The sequence below is a fragment of the Gossypium hirsutum genome, chromosome D05, assembly GCF_007990345.1.
Source record: "Gossypium hirsutum isolate 1008001.06 chromosome D05, Gossypium_hirsutum_v2.1, whole genome shotgun sequence".
NCBI classification, from domain to species: Eukaryota; Viridiplantae; Streptophyta; class Magnoliopsida; order Malvales; family Malvaceae; genus Gossypium; species Gossypium hirsutum.
Genome location: NC_053441.1, coordinates 12761612 through 12775918, shown reverse-complemented (window position 1 = coordinate 12775918; position 14307 = coordinate 12761612). Strand labels below are relative to the sequence as shown.

General features: G+C 29.1%; 1 protein-coding gene across 1 annotated transcript; it reads right to left on the bottom strand.

The window, feature by feature from the left end:
• Positions 1–4566: 4566 nt before the first annotated feature.
• On the bottom strand, positions 4567–5669 carry LOC107903207 (cysteine-rich and transmembrane domain-containing protein WIH2). The gene is made up of 4 exons (XM_016829249.2): positions 5540–5669; positions 5339–5418; positions 5033–5225; positions 4567–4922 (listed from the first exon to the last, which is right to left on the bottom strand). The coding sequence occupies exons 2-4, from the start codon at positions 5367–5369 to the stop codon at positions 4874–4876; spliced, it is 273 nt and encodes a 90-aa protein (XP_016684738.1). The 5' UTR covers positions 5370–5418; positions 5540–5669; the 3' UTR covers positions 4567–4873.
• Between the last annotated feature and the right edge of the window lie 8638 nt (positions 5670–14307).

Genomic DNA, 14307 nt, shown 5'->3' with positions numbered 1-14307 from the left:
AATACATTTGAAATCTTGTAAATATACAAACTTGACTGTCACTACTCTATTTTGAGACAATTGAAAAGTTGAAGAACATAAACTAAAAAAAGGTAATTGCTTTATGATAATACCAATTATGAGTTAATTAAGATGAAAAAAAATATCTTTGTAAATATACAAATTTGATCCGTCCCTTTTTTGTTTGTTTTTAATATTTGTAAAAAAAATATTTTTCTTTTTTTACTAAACACACCCAAACCTGGTTTTCTTTTGTATTTTCACCTTTTTTTTAAATTTATTTTCCATAAAAATACACTAAAGAGTTAAAACTTTATTTGATTAAGGTAGGTGATGTGGTGGTTGTGGTTGTGATTGTGAATGTATATAAAAGCAAGAGGAGTCTTAATTTCATTAGGTTTCTTATATATATATCATTATAACTATATTCATTTTAAATGTTTTCTTGCATTTAAAGGGGAAAAAAATCTTTTCGTTATTATTTTTGGTCCCACTTGTGTGTTATAATACAGCCTATGTTTCTTTCAAGATAGGGCTTTCCAGATGCCTTATGTTTGTTCCACACATGAGTTTATACAAATTTCGATCCGTCACCGTTTTGTATATTTCTTTTACCTCTGGTCTTCATTCATCATTGATGTAAAATTTACAGGGAAAAAAATTACCAATTTTTTTAATTACATAACAGAAAAGAAAAGCATACCTTTTTTGTCATATAATAATAACATTTTTTTAAATGATAGATAAATATTTTTTAAAAAAATAAAAAGTTTATAATATAGTGAGAGAGAAAGTTATAGCTGAATTACAAAAAAGAGAAAAATAGAAAGATATACGTGAAGAGGGTAGTTCTACAATTTAAATAATTATAAATAGAAAGTTATTCCCTATTATAAATTTTAAAATTTATTTTCATATTTCATTCTTTCAAAAATAAAAAGGAAAAAAAATAGTTTCAATTGAGTTGATGTTAATTGACGAAACTTTTTTTTTTGGATCTAACCTGTGACGCCCTTAGTATATAAAAATGTTAGAAGAAATATTGTTTAATTCATTGAACGTGTGAAAAAGTTATTTAATTTTTTGTAGAAACCTTTACCTGATAGTCGTAATGAATTTTAATTAAATTTGATTTAAAATATTTCAAATTCTTTGTTAAATAGATATTGAATTCCTTACAAATCGACTCAATAAATATGAAAAAATTGTTTTCATTATTCTCCCTCTCTTTAGACAAAAATAGTGTAAAATGTCGTTACAATGACCCATTTTCAAAATTTTCAAAGTTCCCAGTTTTCCAAGTTGATGTAGGAATGGGCATAATTAATCGTTGATCGTTGATTGAATTTCACTATTTGGAAATCAAAGTCTAGGTAATTAGCTAGCTAGTTAGTTTTGGTGCACATGGAAAATGACAATAACCAATTAGCCACCGAGGGGAGGGGGGACTTGGTGGTTTTGTCTGCTCCCTTTGACCTTTCCATACAAAATATTTTATTCATTGGAAAATTAAATTTGTTACTTGTCTTATCTGCCTTCAGTATATATTGATATGTCAATGTTAATATTCTTCTTAGGCTTATCCCGTGGGAAGAATAGACACCTCTCTCTCTCTTTATAGTTTGCTCATACGCATATGGAATCTTTTTTAACTTCAATTCCTGTAGTAATTGAAAAATTCAGAGCAATTAAACACGGATTTTTATGCCTTCTTTAACTTTTTTTCACATCTTGTAATAGCCTAAATCTTGAAAGCACTTCCATGCAATAATCACGTACATTTCCACATTTCAATGTTCTCTTCTATGCTTCGAAGCCATGCATTGGGATTAAACTTTGACATATATAGAGAGAGAAAGAGAGTTCCAAAAACATGTATGTATACACACATTTCATGAAGTTTCGGAGGATATGATAGTATATTTTCGTGTAAAAATTTTGAACTCCTTGAATTGGGTTTTTGGGATATTTTTTAGGTACTACAACTCATATAAATAGATAGAGATAGATGGATCTTCTTACCATTTTGGGTTGTGAATGGAAATATCAGTTATGCATGCAGAAACAAGGAGAATAATACAGCTTATAATGCACTGTGTATATGCCTGCTAGGAGTTCATGAATCTAGAGCTGATACATTAACAAGGTGCCAAACAAGAGGAACCTTTTTTTAATTTAGAATATTTCCTTTTCATTATATATTTTAAACCCCAAATTAGCTTAATTAATTCACGGTGTAAAGCAACATTAAATTTCAAATCTTAACATCTATGATCTTTCTTTTCTTTTTATTCTTGAATTATGTAATTTTCTTAAATCTAAACTTGAATAATTGACCAAACATATACCGTGATTTTTGCCAACGACATTGAGGTTTAGAGGTGTGAGACAACTTTTTTTGATTTGTAGTTTGAAGAAAATTAAAGTTGATGATGATTAAAGGAAGGGTTGAGAAACTTTCTTTTTGTTTTTTTCCCCTCATCCATTTAAACAATGTTTTAGGGTCCATCTAAAATGTCATTATGTTTCTATGTTTCCTATGTTGATCATGCATTATTGATGGTAGCTTAAATAAATATATATGGGGATTAATATGGGCATGGCAAACATGTTTAATCAAATCCAATTCCATATGAATTAATGATCATTATTCAGATACATTAACTATATGATTACTAGCTTCTTCTTTCTTTCTTTTTTTTTTATAGTTTGTAATCCCACTTAACTTTTATTGCGTTATTTGTATTAATGAGAATTTGGCTCTATGAAAATTTAAGTAAAAAGTTACTGAATTGTTTTACCAGAGAAAAAACAAATTCAAAGTCGACATAGATTTGAGCTTCCTATTAAACATATCAATGATTGTGTTAATGCCATTAATTAGCAGTTGGGAGGTAGCTTAGCTAACAGTTTTAACGAATGTATTAGGACCAAGTCTTGATGAGAAAGGCATTAGGTGATGTTTGGTAGCATCAACCAGGGTCACACCAAAATTTAGCAAATAATTAGTTCAAGCATTAATTGGGGACATATCCTTTCTTAATTTTGATATCTTATGACATACTTTATATATAATAAAAATAAAAAGTCACAGAATAAATAGATTTATGAAAAAAAGGGGAAAGTATTTAATAATGAATTATATATTTAAATCAATTGACTTATTATATCATCCATGTATGAAACAGATATAGGAGGGTTTTTTTTAATATTAAGATATTATGATATTTTATTTCTTAAAGGTAATTTTGTTTTTATTTCTAAAAATAATGTTTTTTTTTTTGGATTCTAAAATTAATGCCAGTTATCTAAATAAGGGTGAATATCTCAAAGATCATTCTATTATGGATTAAATTAATTTCTCTATTATTAAATAGATTAATTTTATCTTATATTATTAAAATGAGTGAAATAAGTTCAATTTTTTTTTTAAATTTAGCATTATTATAATTAATTATATTTCTTTTACTCCTAATACCTAGATAATACAATTATTTTTTGGCAAATTTAACCTAATAATATATTTTCTACAATTTCATCAACTATAAATAATATTAATCATTACAAATATATAATAAACTATTTTCAAACAATGCATGCATATTCTAGAAATTAACCAAATATTCAACATATTTCACAACAATTATATTAATAAATCAATTGTAAACATAATTCACAATATATTCAACATATTTCACAAAAAATATATTTTTTAAAAATTCTTAAACCATCATCATATTAAACTATATTATTAATATGCATGGATTTCTTAACAAAACTTCCATCAAATACATAATTAATATAAAAAAATTAAGTATCTATACTTAATATATTATATATCAAAATTGTTGTTCATGGATAATTTACAAGTGCTATTGGAAATTACAAAACCCTAAAAAGTAAATAAATGATAAATAATTTAATAATTTAATAGTGCCAAAAAAAATAAAATTATCTAATTAATCCTAAAGTAAATTTTAACAAACTTACCATAAAGTTATGTAATGAGCTTAAGTGGGTGGGACTAAATGTTGGTTCAATAAGGATTGGTGGGAGTTGGTCTGAACATGGAAAAGTGTAAAGATATATCTTTATCCCTGCTAAGTGCAAATGAATCTCTATACTTCGAATACCATTACTTTTTTTTAAATAATTTTATTATAAGTATTAATTATATATTTTTTAAATAATACTTAAAATTACTCATAGCCTCTTCTCAACATATAAATAAGAGGATAATGCATTTTAATGCACTCGAATTTATATCCTCCTACATTAACAATAATACCTATATCAAATAAATTAAGACTCAATGGACAAAAACTAGTCTATCTAGATTACCGCCAATTGTGTTAATTTTGTGCCGGGTCGTACCCCTCTTAAAAACATGGAATTTCAAGCTGTTTGAGGATATAATGTAAGTCCTACGTCATTTGGATTTATTTTTTTAAATATTATTTTGGTAAAAATGACAATTGCTTGTATTCGTTATAAATGCCGAAAAAAGAAGTAGCAAATTTATCAACTGTTTAATTCGAAAAACCATACAGAAGAAAATTCATTTATAAATACAGAGACGAAAGGACTGAATATATCATGCATGACAGCTCAAATGAAGCATCGGCAGAAGGGTTATTTCTATATCACGGATCCCCAAAAGAAAATTACAAATTAATTTGTAAGATAGGCCGAAATACAACCTTAAAACAAGTTTCTAATAACAAGATTGTTTTATTGTGAGGTGAGATCAAGGATTACATATAATGAAAGGAAGTGACGAAGTAAATAAATAAAATCTGTAAAATGAAGAAAAAGAGGAAAGCCAGCGAGCCAAGCACAGGCAAAAGAGATGGTATGTCTTAAGAGTCCTCACTCAAAAGCAGCAACAATCTAGGAGGCAGCAGCAACACAAGGCAGCACAACTGTATCATCAAGAATTCACAAACCAAATCAATTTCATTAATCAACACCAACTATTATGCATTGTATAAAGAGATAGGAAAGAGAGAAAAGAAGAAATTGTCGGCTTTACCATCCCCTGCAGAATCCACTTCCCCTACGCTTAGGCGGTGGGGGTACTTCACCTTTCATGGGGTAAGCTACAGGCGGTGGAACAACATATGGACCCTGGACTTGAGGAGGATAGTATGGTTGAGCCATAGGAGGAGGATAAGCTTGCCCTGGCGCCGCCGAAGGATATGAAGTTGGAGGTGGAGGATATGCCACTACAAGACGCACAGGAACCCGTTAGTTTAACTAAAACTTCGCTTCATTCTATTTAAATATATACCGGACATATATAGAATGGGTTGCTCTAATTTTCATTGTTATTAACTACCTGCTGCTTGTTGTCGATTGTAGTAACTCATGATCAGACAAAACTATGAAATCTTACAAAACTGGAATCCTGAGGAAATCCTAGAAAATGAAATGATTGAACTATAATTAACGGGCATGCAGTTGTATCCCCCAAAGAAATGAATTGATAAAGTTATATTTATACATCAGATTTCATAATCGGCGACTGCTGAATTCTTACTTATAAGCCTTTTGGTTTATTACATGCGGCGTATTGACTTTCCCTCTTCGTTGATATGGCTGAGTCAAAGTTTTAGATTGATTTCCAGTTGATTGAATCCAAGAAAATGGATACAGGAAGGTGGTATGGCAGCCTATAGTTTTATTACAAATCAAATCTATGCTTCCTTTTTTCTTGTTTTCATCCATTTACACGCTAAATTGGAGAGAATAGTTTTTTTCTTTTTTGGCAAATTAAAGAGAAATAGTTGAGTTTAAAGACATTCTAGAAATAATCAAAATTCAACCAATGGAAAATGAAGCAATGACTTAGCTTGCCTCTAGATAAGTCTACCTCAAAGTTGGAAAAAGCATTGAGTCTGATATGAAATGTAAGGGTTGATTTTTGGTTTAATTGAGCCGGATTCTCATAATTCATTTCAAATTCAGTTTCTCATTTTCACTTTATATGATTTTACTCATTGTTAAGAATATATTCCATGACATTAATTTAAGAAAGATCAATTACTTGTAGATATAAGCAATTTTAGTCTTTTCTATATGGTGTTTTAAAAGTATCTGAATTTATTAAAATAAGCTATCAAATAATTAATTAAAATATTTATTAATTATCATGTACATTGATTTTTTTTTCTAAAGAAATTTCATTAAAGATCAAATTATCAACTTTCGATAACTTAACTAAAAAATCAACCCAAAAAAGGTAAAATAAACAAAAGATACTTAATGGTCTTGCATGCTCAAATCATCGACGCCTCAATTTAAAGTCGTGCTTTATCTTGAGCCACCCACCAGCATCCTCCTGGTGCGTGGATAGTGCACGAGGCTCAAAGAATGAGGACCGATGGACAGAAAATTGAGGGTGTTGAATCCTCCAAACCATCAAAAAAAAAAACTTGATTAAGCTCTAGCAGTAGGTGTAATCCACTTGGATGGAAGAGTATCAGGTCTTATCCTCCTAACCTTCAGACAAAATCAATCCCCCTCCAAGAACAAAGTAACTTGAACATATAATAGTCAGCACGAAAACCAAAACCACCCTACCCCTCTGATAGGATCAATGATCCTTTAAGACCTGCTAATCTTGTTGGGCGCTGGAGGGTCACACAAACCTTTCTATAACTCCTTTAATTGAATCTAGTTTCCGTTTAATAAATCTAATAGTCGAAGATTTTCCTCAAATCGATTAAAGATTAAAATCACATTTCGACATTTCTTTCTCTTAGGCTTTGCGTTGTCTTTCATAACCTTCAATCCCGTAGCTCTTTTGATTTGTAGAAAATTTTTGAACCTCTTTGCGCCACTGCTTTCCATGATTTCTATCTCAGTGATGCTCTTAGTCTTAGACTTGAATTACTCTTTAGATCCTATCCCCACCTCATCATAAATCACTTCTAATGTTTCTACTTCCGTGTTTATCAGTTTTTCTTATCAATTTTTTAAGCTAAAGTCGAATTTAATAAAAGGTTAATCTTGACAATTAGATCTATTTTAGTATCTAAACTTGAAATATATAAAAAATTGATATGTAACATAATTTCAGAGTATCGTATCTAGACTAATGGTTGAACTAATCAAACCATCGAATCATGATTTAATCAGTTCGGCTATTAAATCAACAATAACTAAAATTCATAAAAATCTAAAAAACAACTTTTTTTAATAAACCAATTCAACTTGTTCAATGGTCAATTTTTGTCTTGTTCAATAGGTTCAAGCTCTTTGTTTGGACTTTTATACTCATTGATTCTCAGTCAAACTGTAACACCTAACCCGAATCTGTCGTCGGAACAGGATTGCGGAGCATTACCGGAGTTTACAAATTAATTATTAGACATTTCATTTCATCTAGCATTCATATTAGAAACCAAACAAAATAATACATATTGTCCCTTAGACGAGCCCTTGAGGCCCAAATTATGTATTAGAAATAAATAGGGACTAAATCGAAAACTCAAAAAAAATTTCCGAAAAATATTTAAAATTTTCAACATTGCAGGGGTCACATGGTCGTGTGGCCAGGCAATGTGACTCACACGATTTGGAGACACGCTCGTGACTCAGGTCGTGTGCGCATTCAAAATAGGGACACACAACTGTGTCTCAGCTCGTGCCTGTGCCCGTGTGAGTATACTAAATTGAGTCATATGGCCAAGTTACACGCTCGTGTCCTAGGTCGTGTGAGCATTCTGTTTTGTGCAAATTTAAGATACAAGGGACACACGACCATGTCATCTAACCGTGTGTCACACACGGTTGAGACACACGCCCGTGTCTCTGCCCATGTGGACGAAAATAGGTCATTTTACAAGTCATATTTCTCACCCAATTTATTACTAACCTAGCCCCACCAATTCACAAATCTACAAACTATAACATGACATTCAACACAAGCTAAAATAAGTGGCTAATCTTAAAAATTTACATATAAGCCAACATTAAACAAAACACCTATACATGCCATTATGACTAAAATTAAAACATTCGAAAATACCGATAGAACCAATGGATAGTGTGATATATCTCCAACAAGCTTTCAACCTAATCAAGCTTCCGATAATCTGAAAAGTAAAGGAAAACAATTACGTAAGCAATGAATGCTTAATATGCTCGTATAAACTTTAATCATATCAATTCATTTTAAATAAGAAATTTATATATATCCAGAATAATCCAATATTGATACCCCAATATTCATAAAGTATATTCAACAACTTTAACTATTCCAAATTTCTAAATTTTCATTTGCATTTCTTTACTTTCCTCACTTATTCCATATGTATAACTCACCAGTCATAAACATACCATACCACCATAACCAGAAGCTAATGCATTTGAACATAGCCCTTTTTAAAATTAATCACGTAATAAACCATTTCATAAGAAATTGCATAACTTAAAACTTACCACTCTTTCATGAGCACAAGTATAATTTCATTTGAACACTTACCCTTTCAACGCATTGTATAAATAAACATATTACCATTTAACCAATAGCTTGCCACTTGTCTAAGCATCAACAATAACACTTGTTAGCATACTTGAATATGTTTCATATAAATTCAACATTGATAAACTTATTTTATCAACATATCACACTTGAATTTATTACTCATCACAACTTCAATCCATAAATACACTTATTTCAGATCAACACCAATATTAACATTAAGTCTTCAAACATTAATTTCATATGTCACTTATCAGATCTTACCGAATCGGGGAACGACTTACGGATATGAGTACATAGTATTCAGAAGCCCGAAGGCTGCACATAAGTGCTAAATAGAAACCCATAAGGGTTGAACGGGAGCTCGTAAGAGCTGAACAGAAACTCATAAGGGTTAAACTGAAGCTCAAAAGAGTTGAATGGAAACCCATAAGTGTTAAACCGAAACTCATATGAGTTAACAGAAGCTCGTGAGAGCTAAACGGAAAGTAAACACGAAAGTTCGCAACATGTAATAGCCTAATTTTCAGTGGTGTCGGAAACAGTGATTCGAGATCACTAAATCCGACCAATGAGTTAAAATTTAATAAACTAATAATTATGGGTCAAGTGTGAATTTAGAAGAATTTTTGAATTAGTGAATTTTGTGATTTATTGAATTTTGAGATTTAAAAAGAATTTAATAGGTAAATTGGGTCTAAAATGAGGTATCGAGACCTCGAGTTCATAAACCAAGCCATAAATATTTTTATAAATATTTATGGAGTGTCATTGAGTTAATATAAAAGTTTCGTTAGAAAATTTTAACTTTTGGATAGTCAATTAATTAAAAAGAACTAAATTGAAAATAGTGCAAAATTTGTTAAATTGTGATTAAATAGCTTAAGTGACTAATAAGGAGGGATTTAAAAAGAAATTAGGCCCAAATTATATGGCCTGGACGGTTGGGCAAGAAAAATCAGCAAGAAAGTAAGGAGAAACAAGGGCAAAATTGGAAATTTTACAAATTAAATATATAAAACAAAGATAAAAGTGAAAAATATAGAGATCTCTTCATAATTTATCAGCAAAAACGCCATAGGAGGTCTGAAACAAGCTTTTTTTCTCATATTTTTATACCATGTGAGTTCAATTCTTGCTTGTTCCTTGAAATTTTTATGTTTTGTGACTTTTACAACTAGGTCCAACTATTGAATTCATTAGTTTTTGATTCCATGGGTGATTTTGTAAGTTACCATGAATAATTTCTGGAATTTTATGATGAATTTTTAAAGATTTGAAGTTTTAATTTCATTATATTATGATCTTATTAAATGATTTTAGTAGAAAATGATTTTTAGGACCTAATTGTGAAAAAAGTTAGGAATTGGGGATTTTTACTGAAATTATGAATATCAAAGGCTGTTTAGTAGTCTAAAATGGTTGGATAAGGTGTTAATTGAGAAAAATAAGATCAATTGAAGGGTTAATTGAGTAGGGACCAAATTGTAAAAATTGTTAATTTTGAAAGTAAAAGTGTAATTTCAAAAATTGAAAGGCATAAATTGTGAATTAAATTAGTATTGAATTAGATTCTAATAAATGGAAAAATTTATATTATAGATCGGGAATTCGAAGATAAACGAGGAAAAGAGAAAGTATCGAACTAGTTTCTGAACTTTTACTACTTCTACGAATTGGCCCAGGTAAGTTCATACGGCTGAACTTTTATGATTAATTGTTAATGTGGGAATGATATATTGTATCAATTCGTATATTGTTGTTGAATTATGATTATGGTAAAAATGAGAAGAAAAATGAGATTGTTAGTTCAAATTAAAGAATACGCAGGATTGGGTACATACGTTCGGTAATCAGTGATGAATTGACGAATAAGTTCATGGTGAATCCATGGCAAATTGTGAAAAGTAGGTATGGTGTTTCAGTGAAGAAAAGCATACTGAGTTGTGAAAAGTAGGTATGGTGTTTCGGTGAAGAAAGCCATACTGAGTTGTGAAAAGTAGGTATGATATTTCAGTGAAGGAAACCATACTGAGTTATAGTAATGTGAAATATTCAAGCAAGTCGTGGTACCGGGCAAACGATGTACTCAAATCCGTAAGACGATCCTTAATTTGACAGGTATTTGTAAGTGCAATTGAAGCTAAATGTCAGAATTGAATTTGACATCTGATATTGAGCTATATTGGATAGATTCATTGTTTGAGATTGTGGTTGGCGGGAAATGTTGAATTTTTATTTGTTTATTAATGTTGTTAGTAAAATTTTGGTAAGATTTTATTATGAGCCTATGAACTTACTAAGCTTTCTGCAAGCTTACTTGTGTGTGTTTATTATTTCTTGTAGATTGATATATATATGTTCGGAGGATCGGATCTACATCAACTATCACACTATCCAGATTTGCTCCGGTAGATTTTGTTAAACAACTTTTTGATTTATATGGCATGTATAGGGAATTGAAGTAAAAAGTAATAGATGAATGACTAAGTAGACAAGGTAAATCTGAATGTGATGGTTGTGTTAGACATTGAAATATACATGTTTTTAGCTTGAAATGGTTGATTGGTTGAACTTTTTTAGTATTTAAATGAAGTAGTTGAAATACTGAAATTGGTTGTGAATTGAAATTTTCAGGGAAGGTTAGATAATTATAAAGGGGTTATATTGAATTTTTTTTAAAAAAATAAAATAAAATTGCAATGGAATAGTTTTTGGACAGCAACATTGATGTAACTTTGAAAAATCACAAAAAATAGTGTAAATTGAATTAGAAGCTGAGTGAGATATGAAATTAAAGCTTAATGAGCCTACTTTCACATGAAAGAAATAGAGTAAGTAAAAGAGTTATATATTTTTAGATATTTGAATTTTAGTGAGACAGGGTAAGAATAGTTTTTGAAGTCCCCTGTTCTGACTTTAGAAATTCATTAAAAATTGTACAGAAGGAATTATGAGTTATAATTTATATTTCTAGATTCCTTAATGAGTCTATTTTAAGTAAAAATAAGTATAAGCACCATATGAAGTCTGTACAATGAGATAACTGAATTTTAGTGACGAGTGGTCAAGATAGTCGATCAGTGAAACATGGGAGAATTTAACTAATAAATTGTACTAATTTTATGAACCAAAAAATTCTTAAAAATTTATGGTAAAAATATATATGAGTCTAGTTTTAGGGAAAATTTACGGATCTAAATTTTGAGTTTTGTATCTTGAGTTATAATTAATTTAGTGACTGCTGCGCAGATGGACAACCTTATTATGAACAGTGAAATAACTTTTAAAAGTAAATTTTTATGCCTCGAACTTTTAAGTTAAGTTAAGTAACGCCTCATGCTCAACTCCAGCAACGGTTTCAGGTAAGGGGTGTTACACAAAAAATACTGAACCTCGATTTGCTTGGGTAATTTTCCGTCAATTTATCTTTTGCCACAGAACGATTGTACTCAATCCCGCGTTCCACTTTAATTGGATATTCTTTTCAATTCATAATTTAACAATATTTCATTTTATTAACAATATGCTAAATACATAATAATTTAACAACATTCCATTTTTCAACAATTTATTAATTACGTACAATCATTCGTCAATTCAATATAATTATTAAACTTTAACCATATGAACTTACCTAAATTGAATTGTAATAATTGCAGGAGTTCAGGGGCTATTCCACCATTTTTTCTTTTTTACAAGTATCTATGGAATCTTGACCTAAAATATAAAATTACTCATTCAGTAGCACATATTTCAGCTCCAATTTATTTCACAATTTATACCCTTCAAATTTTCAAATTTACATAATTACCCTAACTTTTTCCAACTTTTACAATTTAGTCCCTTAACTAGTTAACCTATCAAATCAATTAATTTTTCTCAATTAATAATTTATCCAAATATTCTAGGCTATCATACAACCCTTAATAAAACAAAAATTTAATACCAAACCCTAATATTTTAACTATTTTCACAATTTGATACTAACATTAATATTTAACAAAATCACTTTATAATATCATCATACAACAAAATTAAAACTCTAAACCCACTTGATATTAATAATTTATTTCAATATATATTAATTTAGATAATAAAACAATTCATTTCATGCAATTTGGTCATTTTTACATTTTTACAAAATTTCCCCTAAAATTTTACTTTTATTCAATTTAGTACCTAAGCCTAAAACATGCAAATTAGTCATTTTTAATGTAAACTCATGTTAGCTAAATATTCATATATTTTCCTCCTCCTCTCCATTCCACATCCGTAATGTATATAACATGCTTATATGTAATATTATCTATAATTCCACTATTTACTTATGTTCATATCAAAGCTGTCCACTTGAGCCATAGTCGCTAAATCATTTATATCTTGAGCTACATAATTCTAAATTAAGATCAGCTTGATGTTTTTGAAACTAGATTCAAATATTATTTAGCCAATAAGAATAGTAAAATCTTCAAATTTATCCCTATTCTGCTGTTTGATAGCTTCTACCTTTCTTTACTAAAAATTATTTATCTGTTAGTACGGGGTTTAGATGATGTTTCTATTTGTTTCTCTTGAAAATATACTCATTAAGAATTTAAATCCCTAATATTTTTTTATAATTTTTGATGATTTTACAAAGTTAGAACAGGAGAACCTGAAATCAATCTGACATTGTCTCACAAAAATTCATATATCTCATAATATGGAATTATTTTGCTTACACCGTTTCTTCTATGTAAAACTAGACCCAATAGAATTTAATTTAATACTTTAATTAAACTCTAATTCAATTTCTACAATTTTTGGTAAAATTTCAAAGCCACACTACTGTTGTTGTTCAAAATTGTTTTCGTGTAAAATGTTGATAACTAATTCTATAACACCCTCATTTCCTTTCTCTACAATATTTCCCATCACTTCCTCTGATTTCTCTTCACTAGCATGTCAGGAATATAGAACCTTATATAATAAAACTCTACTTTAACATCATTTTCATGCTTTTTCAATAATATCAAACTTAAAAACATATTAAAATCTTGATGTTCTTACCTTATTCTATTTATTTCAATCTTTAACTTGATTTTCTCTCTCCTCATAGTCTTCTTATTATTTTACTCTCTTGGTAGCTATGGAAATTCTTTTGATTTCTAAGTAAAAATGTAAATTTTTGGTAAAAAGACCAAATTGTAAAGAAAAGAAAATTTCTTTCTTCTCTTCTCTTCTTACGTGGGTGCATGGAAAGATGAAATGAATTCTTCATCTTTCTTTCCTTATATACTAAATAAAATAATAATAATAAATAATAAAATATATCATTAAAATATTAATAAAATAATATTTATCTAATTAAATAATTATAAAATATCATCAAAATATCTCTAATATCATCATTGCCTTCTAGAGTTCTCTCTCTTTCTAATTGACCATTTTGCCTTTTATGATATTTTAAAATTTCATCCTTGAATTATCACTTAATTTAAAAAAAATTACGATTTTGTCCCTCACAATTCTTCACCTATTCAATTTGGTCCTAATTCATCCATTTTCCTTAGTTTCTAGATCATTCCATCCTTAAAATATTTGTACTATTGGTCCTTCAACATTTTATATTTACACTTTAACCCCTCAAATTTTGAGTATTTACTATTAAGCCACAAAACTTTTCTCACTTTTGTGATTTAGTCCTTTCTTGAATTGATATATCATAATATACTTCCCAATGTTGACATAACTCAAAATTTTCCTATTTGTCACTTTATTTCCTTACTTTACTATATCAAGGATAATATCTTACTTTCTTATTGTAGTAATTTTCG

Coding starts and splice junctions, on each gene's coding strand:
- LOC107903207 (XM_016829249.2), bottom strand. CDS start 5,369: ATGAGTTACTACAATCGACAACAAGCAGCAG. Junction 5,226..5,338: donor CAATCGACAACAAGCAGCAG/GTAGTTAATAAC, acceptor TGCGTCTTGTAG/TGGCATATCCTCCACCTCCA. Junction 4,923..5,032: donor AGTGGATTCTGCAGGGGATG/GTAAAGCCGACA, acceptor TTGATGATACAG/TTGTGCTGCCTTGTGTTGCT.